An 18417-nucleotide genomic window follows, 5' to 3' on the forward strand; every position below is an offset into this window, starting at 1 on the left:
ATTTATCTCATAGAACAAAATGTGAAGCTCACTTAGGCTTACGTTCACCACAAACGCTATTTTTGACAGAAAACAAAATCCCTATAGGAAACATGCATTGGAAGTCTAACGCGGGAAACCATAGCTCAAAATGCCAACTTACTTCCATGTTTTAGGACTACAAACTGTAACGCTCTTGTTACGTTCCCTGCCTCTGCTTGCCTGGGTAGCACAGGTGAAGCTAATTACCTAATTGCCTGATTGCCTCCACCTGCCTGTGGCCTAATGTAAGCCCTGCTGTAGAAGGCTGAGGAGATCTTTTTTTGGGGCTAGATGACACTGAAACCAATTTCCTAAAGCTGTCATGTTAGGATTTTGTATAGGTAGTTTGTAATTTTTGTGAAGATAATTTTGTTTTGTGAACTTTGTGGGTTTTCGTTTGTTTTAGTTTGCGTTTTAGTTTATCATTTATACTAATAAATATTTTGTTTTTGATACACTTGGACTTCAGTTGTTGCGTCTAAATTGCATTCCCCACGTTATAACGTGTGTGGATTTTTGGGGTCGTAACACTCTATTGCAAAAACTATTGAAGATAAAGAAACACTACAATACAGCAAGATAAAAAATATATTTGAATCATAGCATAGTTTGTTAGTTTATAGTTAGTCATAGTTTGTTTCGGCTGTTCATTTGTTTATTTATAAAGTGTTGCAGATGTCTTTTTGTAGGCCAACGGACGTTTCTTCCACCATGGGTTCCCTCGGCAAATTTTTAGTTGTTAGTGGACTTTCTGTGAGTGCTGAAGCATACCTCGCTCATTGATATTGTTGAGCCTTGCGCCCAGTTGTATAGAGGCTTGTGTAAATTTGCCAAATTACAGATTATAGTGAACATACTTTTCAAAACATTCTCAAAATTATAGCTGTATCCTGTCCTATTTTCTGTGAGGTAAAAAGGTGAAGTTGTGACACAATTTGCTCTTGAAGGACCAGAAAAGAGGGGACATTCGTTTCAAGAGTTTTTTAAGGGTTTTGGAAAAAAACATTGTGGAAAAAACATCCATCACAGCCTGTGAGTGAGTCGCACGTGAGTGGTCTACGTTAGGCTAGGCTTTGCAGTTGCTTAGAATAAATAGCATACACATTACAAATATTGCTATTATGTGTAGGGGGGAGGAAGCTGTTCCGGCGTCTTGAGCAATGTGCTAACGAACAAGCTGGCAATGAAGTTGCGTACAAGTCACATGATGGCAAAGACAGCTCTAAGCTTACAAACTCAGCAGCATAGAGGCAACCAGCAGCTCTTTAGGCTAGCTCTCTCTGTCGGTTGGTCGGTCGGTCCGCAAAAGTGTCCTCCTGTGGATGCATCTATTGGATGTGGATGCGGTCGCAGCTATTGTGGATTTGCGCTTGTTTTTACTAATGTTTTATATTTATTATTAACATTTACTAATGTTTACTAATATTAATATTTACAAATGTTTTATATTGATTTTCTTATTTATTGATTTAATATCAATAAATAAATTTGCTTAAACATAGATTGAATGGAAGTTTCTAAATATTGTTTTCACAGTTGGAAATGTAGGTTTTGAAAATGTAAGTTAGGCCTATTGAGGTGAAGTCTCCAATTGCCTTCACTGGTGTCATGGAGAGGAGAAAAGTCACACCCCTCTGCAAAGTGGAACATTCACACCTGGAACATTAAAACACCTGCATGGCTATCGGCGTAATATTTAATTTCTGTATTATTCTGTATTTAAAGAGGGATCTTGTGACATTAGTTACTGGTCCCTAAGTAAAGTCAATTCAGTTGACTGTTATAGCACCACCATGTGGCCAATTTGCATATCAAACAACCAGGTGAATGTCAGAAATGTGACATATCAACAAACAAAATCCAAAATGGCCACCAAGATGTTGGTGACCAAATCATATGCAAACTAAGAAGTACAGTCAAGCTTTTAAATGTCTACATAAAAATAAACATTTTTATTGATTTTTTAAATAATAAAAAAATGGTTTAGTTCTTTAGCACCATCCTGTGGCAGAATTGGGCTAATTCTTAGCATTTGACCTCAAGACTAAGCTATCAATGTACCAATCAATTTTATCTTTTTATGTCAAAAATTTTGGGATTTATTCGCTGTTTTATAAAAGGCCACACCCACAAGCAAATGCATTGGCTTCCTGCAGGCACAAGTGCAGCAACTTCGTTTATATTACTTGTGAGTAGATGTGGCATGCCAAGTGTCATGCAAATTGGTCAAGCTTTGTAGAAGATGTCTTCTAAAGTTTTTTATTTTATTTATTCAAAATGGCGTCTACCTGATGCACCTTTTCGGTAAAACTAGCAAAGTTGTTTGGTGTCAGGAGAGGCATGGATTGACTTTAACTTTATGTCTCCAGACCAAATGGAGTTATTCCCTTTCAAAATTTGCATGTTCAATTGAGCACTATAGCACCACCAATTGTCCAGTTGGAGCCAAAATGCATAACCATTCTGGATAACCATTGGTGCCAAAATGCATAACCACTCCAGGACAAAGAAGAATTTTTTTCCTTGATTTGGCTCTGTACTCTGGAATTTTAGATTTCAGAATTCGCTGGGGTTAAAATGCAGATTCTCACCTTTTATTAATGTTGACAGTGACAGTGGCAAGAGATATGAGGTAGCTGATGGGTGAGTGCCGAAAGTGAGCTGAAAAAGAGTGGATAATGGTTATCCCAAGTTTTATTGCCCATTGCATGTTTCAGGGGATACATAATTGGTTTATTGTAATGCTTGAGGCGGTCATAGAGCATACATAGGGACTGGAGAGGGTAGGAGGGGCCTGATGGTAAATACCTCATCAGTCAATGTTTTGTCATCATACATTTCATTATGTGTAGCAGTTTATGAAACAATGTTTTTTTTTTTGGTCCAGAGTCTTGAAAAATATTTATTACTATGTACATATGTACACTATTACATATTACATATTTTTACAATCTGCTTTTCATGTGAAATGTAACAATCATTCAGTCAGAATACCATCTGGGATGTTTTATTTCGCCGTCAAAAGTCCTCCCCCTTCCCCCAATACTCTACCTTCAGTCTTGTCTTCTCTGGGCATATAGATCCTGACTTACTGCTTCCTGCTATCCCACCATCCAACTACCTATGTCCCTGGTTCCCATCCCTCCTCCCTGTAGTCTATCTCTACTAACAGCCTCCCATTCATCTCTTTTCTGGTAAAATTTATCCCTGACCACTGGATGTGTCCCCACATTTTTCAAACAAGCTTGTGTCACCCCACTGCAGGAAGTCCACTTTCTCAGACCATCACCAGTCTGGCTTCAGGGCTTAGCACTCAGAGATAGCCTTCCCCACAGTCAGTGAGGAGCTCCACTCTGCAAAGACAGTTTCTTTCTCCTTCTAAAATCTAAAATTTTCCCTTTTAAATCCATGTGCCTGGCCGATATATCGGGCCGATAGTTGCATTTTTGGACCATATCTGTACCGGTAGTCAAGGATGACGTGGCCAATATGTAGGACCGATGATTTATTTATTTTTTTAACACTGACACATGGGCTCTCCTAGCACTCCATCTAGTGTTTCTCGCTGCCCACAACATCAGCTTTTCAACTATTCTTTATTAAATGGTCAGCAATTGACTGATTGCAACATACAGTACTGATGTTTATTTAGATATTTATTTTATTTTTATTTATTCCTTATTGAAATGGTCAGTAATTGACTGATACTCAACATACAGTACTGATATTTATTTTGCTATTTATTTTATTTTTATTTATTCTTTATTTTTTCAGTGTTCATTTGGCGCAGCCCATTTAATAGCATAGACCTACCATAGACTAATTGGCTACCTTTATTTTTTGTGATGGTGACGTCATACAAAACTGCCCCACCAGAAATGCCATGCTCAAATCGCCACTGATTATAGTAATATAATAATGTTAAATATTCTTTAATAAAGTTATTTGTTTAAGAAAGCCGCCTTCTGAGTACATTTGCATAGTCATATCGGTGCACAATCCACATAGAAAAGGTCTATTTTCATTCCAGCTCAAAAATTCACTATATCGGCTGCCATATCGGTAATCGGTGAATTTTTCCCCTCTAAAATCGGTATCGGTATCGGTCTCTAAAATCCCATATCGGACCGGCTCTTCTTTGTATAAGCAGATACTCAGATACTTTCCCATTTGTCTTCAGATACAGTCATCAATTTTCAATGTCCGTATGAATATTTATACTCCTTCCTTATTTAGATTATGTCAAAGTAATATTAAAAGAGCAATGATACAAATTTACTTTGGATTCTCATGTATTTTTTACCAATCTTTGCCTAGTGCATGCCTCTTTTACTTATACTATTTTGTTAAAAGAATGAAATTGAGTAATATTACATCTATCATTTCTGCCAATGTGTCATGTCACATAAACATCAATTACTTACCATGCTATCTGTAAAGTATATGTCTGTCAGATCCCATACACAGTAAAATTATATTTAAGTATGGGATATGCCTTGCTTACCTGTTACTTGGTGGAAGGCTATCCCAATGGAGTACATTGAAAAATGCATGAAATTGCAAAAGTTAATGTGCCATATCATTATGTTACATATGCATACATAATGCATTTAAAAATAATTATATGGTATGCAAATGAAATTACAGATCCAGGAGATTGTAATAAAATAGTAGGGAGGGCTTTTGCTTTCTGAACCTGGATTTTCCACCTCTGGTTTCCATTTTATTTATGCTGCTACATGTAAGTTTTACTTTGTGTGGTGTGCTAATGTCCTGCCTATAAATTTCTGTTGTAGTGCCCTGTGGAGGACATCTGACTGAACGCCGAGGAACCATTCTCTCTCCAGGTTATCCGGAACCCTACGACAACAATTTGAATTGTGTGTGGAAGGTGTCAGTGCCCGAGGGAGCTGGAATCCAAGTGAGCAAACTGTTTGTGAAGTCTCACACATTAAATGTTTGAGATATTAAAATATTTCTGGCTTAAACAGTAGAAATGTTAATAAAGGCAAGAATGAATACCTGATTTTGAAAAAGGTATATTTAATTTATTTTGACTGGAACTCCTGTTTTAATTTTATATTTTGTGTCATTATATAATGTATTGATTGTAACTGGCAGGAGTTGCTTTTGTTTTTTATTTTATTTTCCTCAATGGGCTTTTCAGTGACAGTGTTGGAAATATGACATTACAAAGTATGACAAAGTTACTTTTCATCTTTGTCTTTACACACCCCACCCGCTTCAATCCCCTATTCAGATCCAAGTTATAAGCTTTGCCACAGAGCACAACTGGGACTCTCTGGATTTCTATGATGGGGCAGACAACAATGCCCCCAGACTCGGAAGCTACTCAGGTAAATTCCAGCAGAACATTAACTTCTGTACCTTCTGACTTCATGTAAACAGACAGAATTCATAAACAACTTCCTCACAATAAATTCACACATCCTCACAATAAATCCCCAAACTTGGGGCTTATTGTCGGGGGATTTTGCATTATTTTTTTCTTCTTTTTCATACCAATTATCATCACAAATGACCCATTATCAATATTGTCCCAAGTGGACATTTAGCTGCATAGATCTGCTAATTACAAAATCTGATCAAAGCAGCCAATGCTAATACACAGGCGAAAAGACTTTGTGGTTGCCATCTTGGTTTTATATGTAATGGAAGCCAGCTTGTTTGCTAAATAATAATAATTTCCCAAAAATGAATCTTTGTGAGAAACCAATTTGTATTTCATTTAAATGCATTCTCTATTATTTGACATGAAAATCCCACATAAAATCATTTCATGACTCCAATAGCTGTGAAACTGACATTACAAGGTATGCCATAAAACCTGGCCTGATTTGTGAACTGTTAGACACCAACAAACATGGTGCAGCCAGCTACATAGCCACATTTGCTTCATTTACACAACTGGTAGGCTACTTAGCTACACGGCTTCATTAAACCAGCTGCATGGCTAGCTAGCTTTCTAATTTCAGCTCAGTTCAGTTAAAATTTAAAATAAAACTAGCATTTCCTTCATGCTCTTTGCTAATATTACTGAAGTGTAGCTAGCTAGCCAGCACTGGGGGCGACATAGCTCAGGAGGTAAGAGCAGTCAGAGGGCTGCCAGTTCAATCCCCAGACCTGGGCGTGTCTGAGTGTCCCTGAGCAAGACACCTAACCCCTAATTGCTCCCAATGAGCTGATTAGTACCTTGCATGGCAGCCTTTCACCATTGGTGTGTAGGTGTGTGTGTGAATGGGTGAATGAGAGGCATCAATTGTAAAGCTCTTTGGATAAAAGCGCTATATAAATGCAGTCCATTTACAATTTACCACTGAAACATATGGCAGCAATAAAGGGGAGCGTATCTATGTTCCGAGGGTCCTAAGTTCTACTGCACCTGACGAAACGTTGTGAACAATTTTTCATAATTTCCTGGAAAATATTATTATTATTGAGGACTTCTGAGAATAGCTGAGCCATTTGTTTGCTGATAGACCTCGCTGCAGGGCCGGCCCGTGTCATAAACGCTCTGTGCGGTTGTTTAGGGCCACAACCGCTAGGGGGGGCCACACGACCACAAGGGGGGGGGGGGGGGGGGGGGCACATGATCCATTGTTTATATAAGGTAAATTTTCGTTATTTTCGTAATTAAGTTATTAATATACTATTGCGGCAGTATAAATTTTCAACGGAATGGCAACAGAACATTTCATAACAATGTAATGTAAGAAGGATTTTACCAAGCGACCCCCCGCTTGACAGAATGCAACAGCACCAAATCCGCTCAACCACAGATTTGTTTAGGGCCACCAAAATCCTAGGAACGGCCCTGCCTAGCTGACATTGTTTTCTGGAGTAAGACAGAAAATCATTGATTTACTGTCTCTGTCTCTATCTGCTGAACACAGATAAGATTTCATGTAGAGCTGGGGAACATAGGACCCTGGGAACATAGGACCCTTTGTCATGTTCCCATTATGTGCCATATAAATCTGGGGAACATAGGACCATGGGAACATAGAAATGAAGGACTGGACAGCTAACTAGCTGCCTGCTTAACTAGTAGCTACCAAGCTATTCTTCAGATGTTTACAACATTGCACTAGCTTAGCAACGGGCTGTGCTGTTACCTTATAGCTAATTAAAGGTTAGCTATAAGTTAACCACATTCTCTTCAGGTAGTAAGATGAAAAAACACAGGGCAAAGTTACATTTTAATAGTTACATGAAATAATTTAGGAAACATGGGCTACATTTTGCTAGTTTAGAGCTAATAAGCAGCTTAGAGACAGTGCTTTGTGTGCATGAGTAGGTTGTCTTGTTTCACTGAAGAAAGATATGCTTGGTTTCAATGAGAAATTATAATACCCTGACTATATTATCCACTTTTTTCTGCTTGGGCTAACTTAAGGGCAGGTGGGGACATGCTGAACGAGGAAGGGAAAGTACCATGCTGGTCAAAGCATTTTGAAGCAGGGATAAGTTTGTGGGCTACAGAGTATAGATTTCTCTCTATCTGTGATTCTGTTTCTGCAGGTTTTCTGCAGACAGTAGGCACTGACATACACGCATGCCTCCTGAAGAGTGTTCCTGATCTGTTGGACAAACCGTTTGCGATTACTGAGCTCACCAGGACACTAGAAATTAAATTTGAATTCTTCAATAGGGGTTTCACAACAGCAGTTGTAGGAAAAATTCCAGTCTCTACTGATGTGTTGGTTATCTTCGGAGCAGATTCTATTTTCTATAAATACAGTAGGAACAGGGGTCAAGATGGAAAGTTGAAGATTTACTCTATGTTACAATCATACAGAGTTGTGTAAGAGAAATGCTATGAAAGCTTCCCATTGTGACTGGCCTGTTACAGGGAAAATAAGCTAAGTTACTGGTGTGTCCAACAATATCAGCTTTAATGGTTGTTACCTTGTTGTTATAAAATTGTGCAAGCTTTGAGGCAGAAGCTTATTTAAAGTTATTTTAATTACAGTGTCGTAGCCAAGTCTAGGTTCCTGAACTTTAAACTACAATTCATAATTATTCTTAAACACGTATTCTCTCTCTCACTGTATTTTTACAGTCTTACACCGTTTGATTGCTTGTGCCTGACACGAACGTCCTGTGTGTGGTAGAGAGAGAGACTGGAAGGAGTGTGGTGGAGTTTGTCACAGGATTGTATTGTGCTTTCAATTGTGTATTTGATATTAGTTTAAGTTTTTAAAACCCATGTAATAAGTAAGGTAAAACTGTTTTGCTCTTATGGTCAAAATCTCAGGGTGGGAATTTTCCACTTTTTCTTTTTGTCCTTCAAGCACTCGGCTACCAGACTAGCCTGTTAACTAATTCCAGCACCTTGTTTTTTTTGTTTTTTTTTTTGTGGTTGTGGTTTTCTCCGGTTGTCCACTCTACTATGCTCAAAAATTTGCCTAAATTTTTACATGCTTGGCACATACTTGGTGTCTCCATCCCAGAGGGCCACATCCTCCCAGAAAAGAGAGTTGGTGATAGTGGGGGACTCAAGTATTAGAGTGGTAGACAGCATAGCGCCAAAAGGAATCCCATGTGGTGTATTGCATCCTGTGCCCAGGTAGGAGATCTCCTGGAGTGTGTGAACAAGCTTCTGGCCAGAGCAGGGAGGGATCCAGTGGTCATGGTTCATGTAGGGGCCAATGACATGCATGACAAATTTGTGAAACTAGCAGAAAAGATTAGGAGCAGAACCTCCACGGTGGTTTTTTTCTGGAATATTACCGGTACCACGTGCAAGCAGTGGGGAAGCAAAGTTTTATTTGGAGGTTTAACACGTGGCTACAAACCTGGTATAGGAAAAAGGGGTACAGGTTTATGGGGCACTGGGACTCCATATAATATTGTGAACACTAGTGAAATGTTTTTAAAACAAAATTTTAGTAAGGGGGGGTGAGGGAATGGGAGAGGATCTGTAGAAGTAATAATGTGAAATGTCTCTGTTTTAATGCTAGATGTATCAGTAAAGTGGCAGTACAATAAATGTGGCAGAAATGCTACAAGTGATCTGTCATAAAATTTTGCAGATGATACAAAACTGGGAGGCCCTGCTGTTTGTTTGGAATCTACTAAAGTAATTAAAGAAGATCAGAACAAAATCCAGAAGTGGGCGTAATGGTAATTGTAATGGTTGATTAAAGCCTTCCAGCCTTACTGTGCTATACCAGTAAAAAAGGTCAAAGGATGCTGGGATATATGGCCAAATGTATTTAGATAAATTCAAGGAAGTTATACTTATATAATGCATTTGTTAGACCACACTTGGAGAGAGCATTGAGTGCAGTTCTGGGTACCATACTGCAAGGAAGATATAGAGGATGTTGAAAAGGTTCAAAGAAGGGCAACCAAATTTATTCCTGGTATGAAAGATAAAAGCTATGAGGAAGGACTTAAGATGCTTAATCTCTCCGGTCTTATTAAAAGGAGACTTAGGAGGACTTAAATGAGGCTTTTAAATTCATGAAGGGGATTAACAAAGTGAACTGCAAGAGATTCTTCAGATTGAGTTACGAGAGTTACGTGGCCATTTAAACTCTGGGGATTTTCAAGACCAGCCTTGAGGTGTTAGGTACTATCTAGTCTGTAGGAAATCAGAGCACTAGGTACAATTTAGTTTGGATAATGGCAAGCATTGTTGGATGGCCTGTTCTCGTTATTATGTAATCTATTTTCAGCCACTTTGCAATCACTTTAGCTAATGTATTAATTACATGATTATTATATATTATTATAAGATAGGCTAAACTTAGAATTAACTTAGCCCTAACTGGTTTTTATTCAGATAGGATTACCTGAATGGACATTTTATGTTGTAGTCAAAGTTAATGAATGATTTACAAATACATTAACAAGTCAGTGGTTCAAGTCATCTCTTGTTGGAGTAAATTAGTTAACATATACATGAACTGACATTAACCGATCTTGTAGTTAACATGAAGTAATGATTTATAATGAACAATTCATGGAGTTGATTATTAACAGTTCGTACATACACCAACCAAACAAAACAAAACACACACAATAAGGAAGGGGAATTCACACACTGCGTCGCTCCTGTGTGCATCTCTCATTCCAGCACCCCGATCTCACTGCAGGCAGAGAATATAAACAATTAGCAATTATTTGTAATCACCCACACCTGGGTTGCAGCGCCAGCAAAACTGCTGCCCAAAGATCGTGCCCTAACCACACCACCCCTCCACAATTTCCCAGCCAAGTATTCTAACCTTTACTCACAATGAACTAATGTGAAACCAGAGAGGTCATCATTAGCTAATGTTATGTTGTCATTAGTTAAACCTATTTGTGTCACCTTTAGTAGACTAGGAGCAATTTCAATCTTTACCAGATGATTAACTCATGTAAAACCAGAGCTTGTTAAGCATTGATGTATGACAATTTATGATTAGTTAATCTAATGCGTTTACCCTATTGTAAAGTGACGCCTATTCGCATATTTATGAATGGTTAACTAATGTGAAACCACAGCTTGTTAAGCATTAACTAATGTTATTTAATCATTATTAAATTCCAAAGTCTATGTCCTATTCTAAAGTGGCAATTATGCATATATTTACCAATGATTAACTAATGTGAACTTGAGCTTGTAACCTAATGATAATTTTCTATTATTTCTATTCCTATTTGTGTACCCTATTGTAAAGTGGTACCTATTCATATAATTACCTATGGCTAAGTAACGTGAAACCAGAGCGAGCTAAGCATTTACTCATAATTTATCATCAACTTATCCAATCTGTCTATGCTATTTTAATGGCAACTATTCACATCTTTACCAATGATTCATTAATGTGAAACTACAACTTGTAAATCATTAATGATAATTTATTAGTTAATCCTTGGTGTATCTACCCTATTGTTGTCGTTCCCAAACTTGGTCCTCTTGGTTTTGTTCCAACAACAATTTCAATCCCTGAATTTTAACAAGCTTTTACTAATTACATGCTTTTCATGTTTAGAGGGATTATTTCCGCTCTTAAGCGACCTTGTCAGAAATAGCTATGCAGGCCATGAAGAATAAAATCCCCATGTTCACATTGTGGTTATTGTGCTATATTCCAAACAATTACATAAAAGGAGGTTACAAAAAAATTGAACTGATAAAATTAAAGACTGAGATTAATCAGTAGTGTCATGGGATTGGCAAAGGAATTGACCCAAATGCAGAGTTAAAAAAACCCAAGAACTCCAAACGGGAAATTCAGACTTTAATAACAAAAACTGAAGAACAAACGCAGATAACCAAAAAATGCCTCGCAGGGCAAATCCCAAAAACAGAAAATCCAAAAATCACCAAAAAAAGCCAAACAGGCAGGGCAGAAACAGGCAGACAAAAACAGGCACAGGGAAACACGGGCAAACTCTCAGGCAACACGGAGGCAGGAACACAGGTAGACACTTGGTGCAAAATACAAGCGAAAACACAAGGAACCAGCACCCGAGTCAGGGAAGAAGAAGACTTAAATAGACAAGACCCTAACGAGACACAGGAGGGCACAATGCACAATCAGACCACAGAGGGAAGGGATAAATAGACACAACTGAAAAACAATAATAGAATAATTGGAACCAATAAAACAATGAAACAGGGAAAAGGAACGAAACTACCGCCATCTGGCGGCCCAAAAAAGGAAAAAGAGAAACAAAGACAGTAGGCTCCTAATTAGGTTTTTGAACACATGTTTGAGATTTCATCATTTTTTTTCTTAAACTAGCGTTTCCCCCTAGTTTAAGAAAAAACTAGGTTTGTATTTTGGTCTGTGTTTCTGGGCTTCGTGCCGGCAGATCGTTGGCTTTACCTTTTCGTTTTCCTAAGCTGCGTCTTAGGTTCTTGGGTATCTCGGTGTTCGACCCCAAGTTTTCCTTTTTGTTTTGGGTCTGAGCTGCGATTCAATTACATTGGGTTTTCTGTCCCAACTATTGCAGTGCTCAGTGTTTTTGTTTCTCTGATTCTCGCCATTGTTTTTACTATACAGGGTTGTTTTCTGTTTGACTGTTTTTTAAGGCTTGACAGGGAGTTTGAGTTCTCACTGCTGTCAGTCTGTTTTATTTTTTCCCTTCCTCGTTTCCTCTAGCCTCAGTGGCTTATCACCTCGGGGATAAGCTTTTCGAGTCCCTGTACAGTTGCGTGTGGTCCTCCGGCACTCCCCCCTCCCTCACACTCTAAGGCCAAAATCTAAACCCTATATATCCTACAGGGGTCAAGGACAGATTTTGAAAGGGTGTATGGGGGACAAAGTGTGAGAAATTTGTATGGGAGTCGACCGAAGATTTGGAGTTTTTTTAGGGAGAATTAATTTTGGCATATGGCACCTTGGCTTTAAATATATATATATATATGAGACGTCAGCTGACCTAGCTAGACTGTAATTGAACAGCTTCGCTTCAAACGTTCAATTGAACAAGTAACATTAAAGATCTATTTTATGGGTCAGTGCTATTGGTTGTGCTAGCTACATCATAGAATTGCAATCAAAAAAAGGCTAACATCAAACATTTGCTTTGTGTCAGTTTGATCAAAGAAATTAAGTTAAAACAGCTGAATTACGATTTCAGTAAGAAATGTGTTGTCACGCTTTTCCCTGCTGTCCATGTTATAAAGCTCCATTTTGCCCTTCCTAAAACTAGTCTTAGCAACTGACATTAGGAAATGAAAAGGTTATTTTGATCCAGCACTCAAACATTTGCTTAGCTTTTTATTGGGATAGCAGGTATATGCGTACACAGCACTGACAGTTTGGCACTTTTCAGGGTTCCCCACAGAAATAACCGCAATTACCACAGACTCTCTGCCCTTTAAACATTTATTTCTGTACCTTCTGACCCCATTTCTACAGACAGAATTCACAAACAACTTCACACGTCCACACAATAAAGCCCTAAACTGGGCATTTTGCATTTTTTTCCTTCTTTTTCCTGCCTGATTACATCATCACAAATGCCACAAATAATATGTCTCCCCATTGGACATTTAGGTACATCAACCAATAAAAACATTGAATGCACACAGGAAATGACATATACACATGCACTCGTTTAAAAGAGCAAAACTTTTCTGTTGCTATGTTTCCATCACTGGTAGCTCACGGGTAGCGTGTCTGCCTGCAACGCTTTTGGATGAGTGACAGGCGAGATTCAAATCTTATTATTAATAATAATACTAATAATAATAATAATAATAATACATTTAATTTGTAATGCACTTTCCATTAGACATAAATCCCAAAGTGCTACAGAGTAAAAAACAGAAGCATAAAAATAAAAAAAAATAGCAGAGAACATTAAAAGCCACACAAAGGAAGAAGGCCTGAATTAAAAAGGAAAAATGGCCTGATTAAAAAGCAAACGTTTATAGACAATGCATAAAAACAAAGATAAAAACCAGCACAAAGTTAAGGAAAAGCTCTGTTAAAAGGAAGGTTTTTAGGCCCCTTCTAAAAGCATCAATAATCTGTGGTGTCCTCAGGTGGTTGGGGAGAGTATTCCACAGATGAGGTGCAGCCGAGCAGAAGGCCCGATCCCCCATGGTGTGAAGCTTAGTCCTGGGGGAATGGAGAAGGTTGTTATTTCTGGATTGCAGGTTACGGGTGGAGGTTTGTGGCATAAGAAGTTCCTTGAGGTAGGGAGGGGCATTTCCGTGGATGCACTGATGTGTTAGCAGAGATATTTTGTATTCGATCCTGAAGGAGACAGAGAGCCAGTGTAGTGAGTGCAGGACGGGTGTGATATGTTCATATTTTCGCACTCTCATCAGATCCACTGTTCTGGATGTATTGGAGCTTCTGGAGGCTGTTGCTAGGAGTCCCGATGAGAAGTGTGTTGCAATAGTCCAGCCTTGAGGAGACTAAGGCGTGGACGAGTTTGGAGATGTTCCTGAGGTGGTAGAAGGAGGTTTTGCACAGTTGTTTGATGTGGGCATCAAAGGTCAAGTGAGGATCGAACCCAAGGTGGTTAGTGATGATGATGATGAGGATGACGACGATGACGACGACAAGGCTGCAGGGGGGTTGGGACAGTTTTTAGGTATAGTTGCGTGTCATCAGCGTAGCAGTGGAATGATATTCCATGCCAGCTAATGACACGGCCAAGGGGGAGTATGTACAGGGAGAACAGGGTGGGACCGAGAACCAACCCTTGAGGGACACCACAGATGACAGGGTGTGTCCGGGACTTTGCACCTCCCAAGGAAACATACTCAGCATCAGCCGCCATCAGCAGGTCGTTAACCCTGACCAGACCTGTAAATCTTAATGTTAAAAAGTTCTCAACAGCAGCAGAATGGCCACATTTCACATCAATCAAGCGTACCTATCTGTCAGGCAGAAGCCATCGGGAAATGGGATGTAAACGGGAAGAATTAGACGCTTTTTTTAATGACACGGCGATCTACCAGCAGTAACTTGTTTTTCATCAGATTCATTATTCAGCTGAGGATTGCAACATTAGCCACTTAACACGCCAAGAACTAGGTAACATTAGCTGGGCTAATTAGGAACCCCTCTGATTAAGAACCTATTGCTTACTAACTAGCCCTAGGGTTGCCACCTTTGTTCTGGCAAAATATGGGACAGGATAGGGGGGGTGGGGGGGGATTGGGGTGCAAAAAATGTTTTCACCCGGTGCTGAAATGACTTCAAAGCAATCCATTACAACGACACACATGATTTACAGTGCTTTGTTCAACGGAAAAAATGACAAAAGCACTATGATTTACAAGTGTAAGAAAAATATTGCATATTATAGCTTGGCTTTGTAATGCTGATTGGTTTTACACAAAACAGGCTGAAACATCACAATAACATATTTTCCTCCCAATCAAATGGAAACTATCAGTAACTGCAAACATTCCAACAACAAAATATAAAAAACAGCGAGGCACTTCACTTCCCGAGGCAATCAGTGAGGTAGCGATAATGACACTGACTTAACGTGCACTCTCACGCAGCAGCGTGCAGAGGCTGAGCCTATCTGTCTGGAGCTCACAGTCACCACCAGTAAAATTACACTTCTCAACTCCGCTTGTAAAGCTGGTTTGAATGTTATTCTCAGAAGGTTGAATACCTAGTGTTATATATGAAATGACGTGCACGAAAATACGGGACAAATTGCGTCCCATATTTAATCAATACGGGACGTAGCATTTTACTTTGAAATCCGGGACGATCCCATATTATACGGGACGGATGGCAACCCTAGCTAGCCCATAGCAAGGCCATTTGCAGTTTCTAAGAAACACTTGGCTTCATGTCAGTCTACTGCTGGTACATTGACAGAAGTGCTATGAAGCATTTAGGTTTTTAAACAAAGGTGTGCATAACTATGTAATTAATGTGCAAAGTGGCTAATGCCACAATCACCAGCTGAATAATGAATAAAGTTAAGTAAAAAGGTTTGAGTGCTGGAGCTAAATAACAACGCTTCCTTCCTTTTGTTATAATATAAGGGGACAGCCTGAGGGCAGTTCATCAACCCTGCTAATCCTGACAGAAGCTAGAAATATGCATTTATTTGCCTGTGTATATATTATATTAGCCAGCAAAAGATATAGCCAGTGAGCGACAGACAACTATTTCTCTCTCACTAGCTAGGAAGAAGCTAGCTAGCAAGATAGATAGAGATCTAGGTAGCTCTCTCACTAACTAGTTATCAATCTATCTTGCTAGCAAGCAAGACAGCATCAGCTAGCTAATACATACACAGCACTTACTGGTGTATATGTCAGAATGGCTGATTGTAGGCTATTGGGATGGCAGGTACGCCATCCCGCCAAGTTACGCTTTGGCGGGGGCATGCCCCATACCTATACAGCACCGAGAGTTTGGCACTCTTCAGGGTTCCCCACAGAAATAATCACAACAGCCACAGACACTCAGCCCTTAAAAACATTAAATTCTGTACATTCTGACCCCATTTCAACAAACAGATTTCATAAACAACACACAATAAAGCCCCAAACTAAGGGGATTTTGCGTTTTCTTCTTCTTCTTCTCATTCTTCTTCTTCCTCTCATTCTTATTTTTCCTGCCGCCTATCCCACTAATAACATGTCTCCCCATTGGACATTTTACCGACACCCGCCAAATCTTCACCTACACGACCCAATGAAAAACTCGCATACACACGCAAAATACCCATACCCTTTTACTCTGAAACAAACAGCTAGTTCGCCTGTGGCCTAGTGGGCAAGGTTACAGTCTTGGGAACACAGGGTCCTAGGTTCAAGCCCAGCTAGGAGCGCCTTTCTTTAAAGGAGTACCATGGTGATTTTCACACTTTCTCGGTTTCATGTGCTATTTACACAAGAGGCATTGAAGAAACACAATGAGTAAAGTATTAAATATGTCCGTTCTGCATTTTTGGCGAAATATGCGTTTTAAATTTATCGTCCTATTTTCAACCGGTTGAGAAAGTTGTCAACTTGGTGCGTCACAAACACAGTAACCACTCCCCTTTCCACGCCCCGTAAACCCAGACCCATAGTTTGCGCCGCTGGCTTATAGGCAAAACAATGCAAATATTTGACTAACGTTAGGTTCACTTAAATTAGAGTGCCTTTTAAGGACTATTAGATTATTTCTGGTTATATTCATTTAGCTAGCTAGCTAATGTTAGCTAGCTAGGTAGTTTGCTTTCATAAGGCAATGTTATCGATAACGTTAGCTAGCTAGTTTGGTTTTATGAGGATATTATAGTTGTGCTTTTATCTTAACTTGGCTAGCTACATAGCAAAAATTATAATTGGATATAAGTCAACGTCTTTACCTTAGCTATCTATCGGTACTTCATATACTACTCAGCTAGCTAGCTTGTGAAAAGTCTCCCAAAAACAGCACGTATCATGGGGGTAGCTATGGTAACGGGGCACGGTCTGTCAATCATAGCTAACTGACAGTTCTCATTACCATGCCCAGGCGGTTCGGGTGAACTTTTATAGTGGGAAATTTAGGCTTAGAAAAACACGTTTTAAAGTACATTGAAATGACTGAATAATAAAAAAATTATGCACATTTGTGGGAATTGAACGTGACACTGGGAAGTGTCACGTTCAACCACCATGTTACTCCTTTAGCCTGCTTTTACCCTCACTAATACTTGTCTACTACTTATCAATTATTGCTTTTGCACCATATCTACCAGCCGTTCCCCGAACGTATACACTGTATTATGATGTACCGTCTGCACGTTCAATTGTTAACCGGCTACAATATTGCAAAGCCATATGGATTCAACGGGAGCTCTTCTGCGCTTACTCGCCTGTGTTCTTCTTTAAAACCACAGACAGGTTTGCTAATGATATTTCACGCATTGCATAGCTATGTCATGGTGCTGCCCCTAACAAAGTGACAGACTGGTAAACCTCCGGTTGAACGATTGAATCCCGCCTCATCCTCAGGCAGATAATTTCCTCTTTTACACTAACGTTCTCTTAAGCTTATATTTGCTTTACCAAAACTCACTCATGGCCACCCATATGCATTCCATGACGGCAAATGTATTCCTTTTATTAAAAAGTTACACCAGTTCACCGCTGTGCCATTTCTACTAACTACATTTCTTCACTTGGCTACCGTACAAAACCTTCTTATCACCAAACGCCACGTTTCTACATTCATGTTACCTCGCCCTGTTCTCTATCTAGCCACATACAAACAATTACTACGTATGTACGTTCTGCAACTCCCCATTAAAACATTACATTTAAAATCATGATTCACTCATAATTATAACTACTAGTACTGAACATGAAAAAAAAACAGCAGTGCAATAGATTTCACACGTTACTTAACCCTCCACTTTAACGGTTAACACTATATAGCGACTGTTGTATATACCGTTCGATCAGGAATATAAGCTTGCTCATGGTCACTCCATTTACTTCGCACTATACTCCGTGATCATGTCAACCTTCACCTACATGCCCATTCTGCTAAAAACATATTGTTTCAACTACGGAATTTCGTCATTTCATCTTAATTTCTCTCACACTGTTGTTATTTTCTCATATGCAAAGCCTGCTGGGACATATACGTCTGCTCCTATTCTCCACTATCATGTTTTCCGGTTCTAGTTTACCAAAACAGCGAAGAGTATTCCTACCTGCAGATAAGCCTTTCAAAATGCCTTATAAACCTTATAAACACTAAAAGTGCATCTCCACGAAATAACAGACAACGGAGCAGGACAGAAGGCTACACAAGTTGCGACCTAGGGAGTTATAATTCTACGGGCTTACTGATTCTTTTGTCAGTCAAGGCTCGTTGGATGGACGTCAAATCCGTGAGTACATACACTGGCCATATTTCATCTGCGTTTCTAATGCGTTTACGCTTACGCCACTGCATCCTT

General features: G+C 39.2%; 1 protein-coding gene across 9 annotated transcripts in view; it reads left to right on the plus strand.

Moving 5' to 3' along the window:
• csmd3b (CUB and Sushi multiple domains 3b) overlaps window positions 1-18417 on the plus strand; it is a 938142-nt gene that overhangs the window by 584671 nt on the left and 335054 nt on the right. For all 9 annotated transcript variants that reach the window (XM_035430384.1, XM_035430386.1, XM_035430391.1 and 6 more), the window contains 2 exons: window positions 4818-4942; window positions 5282-5378. In XM_035430384.1, coding sequence (XP_035286275.1) covers window positions 4818-4942; window positions 5282-5378 — 222 coding nt within the window. The remainder of the gene's footprint in view (window positions 1-4817; window positions 4943-5281; window positions 5379-18417) is intronic.

The sequence above is a fragment of the Anguilla anguilla genome, chromosome 8 (assembly GCF_013347855.1).
Source record: "Anguilla anguilla isolate fAngAng1 chromosome 8, fAngAng1.pri, whole genome shotgun sequence".
NCBI lineage: Eukaryota > Metazoa > Chordata > Actinopteri > Anguilliformes > Anguillidae > Anguilla > Anguilla anguilla.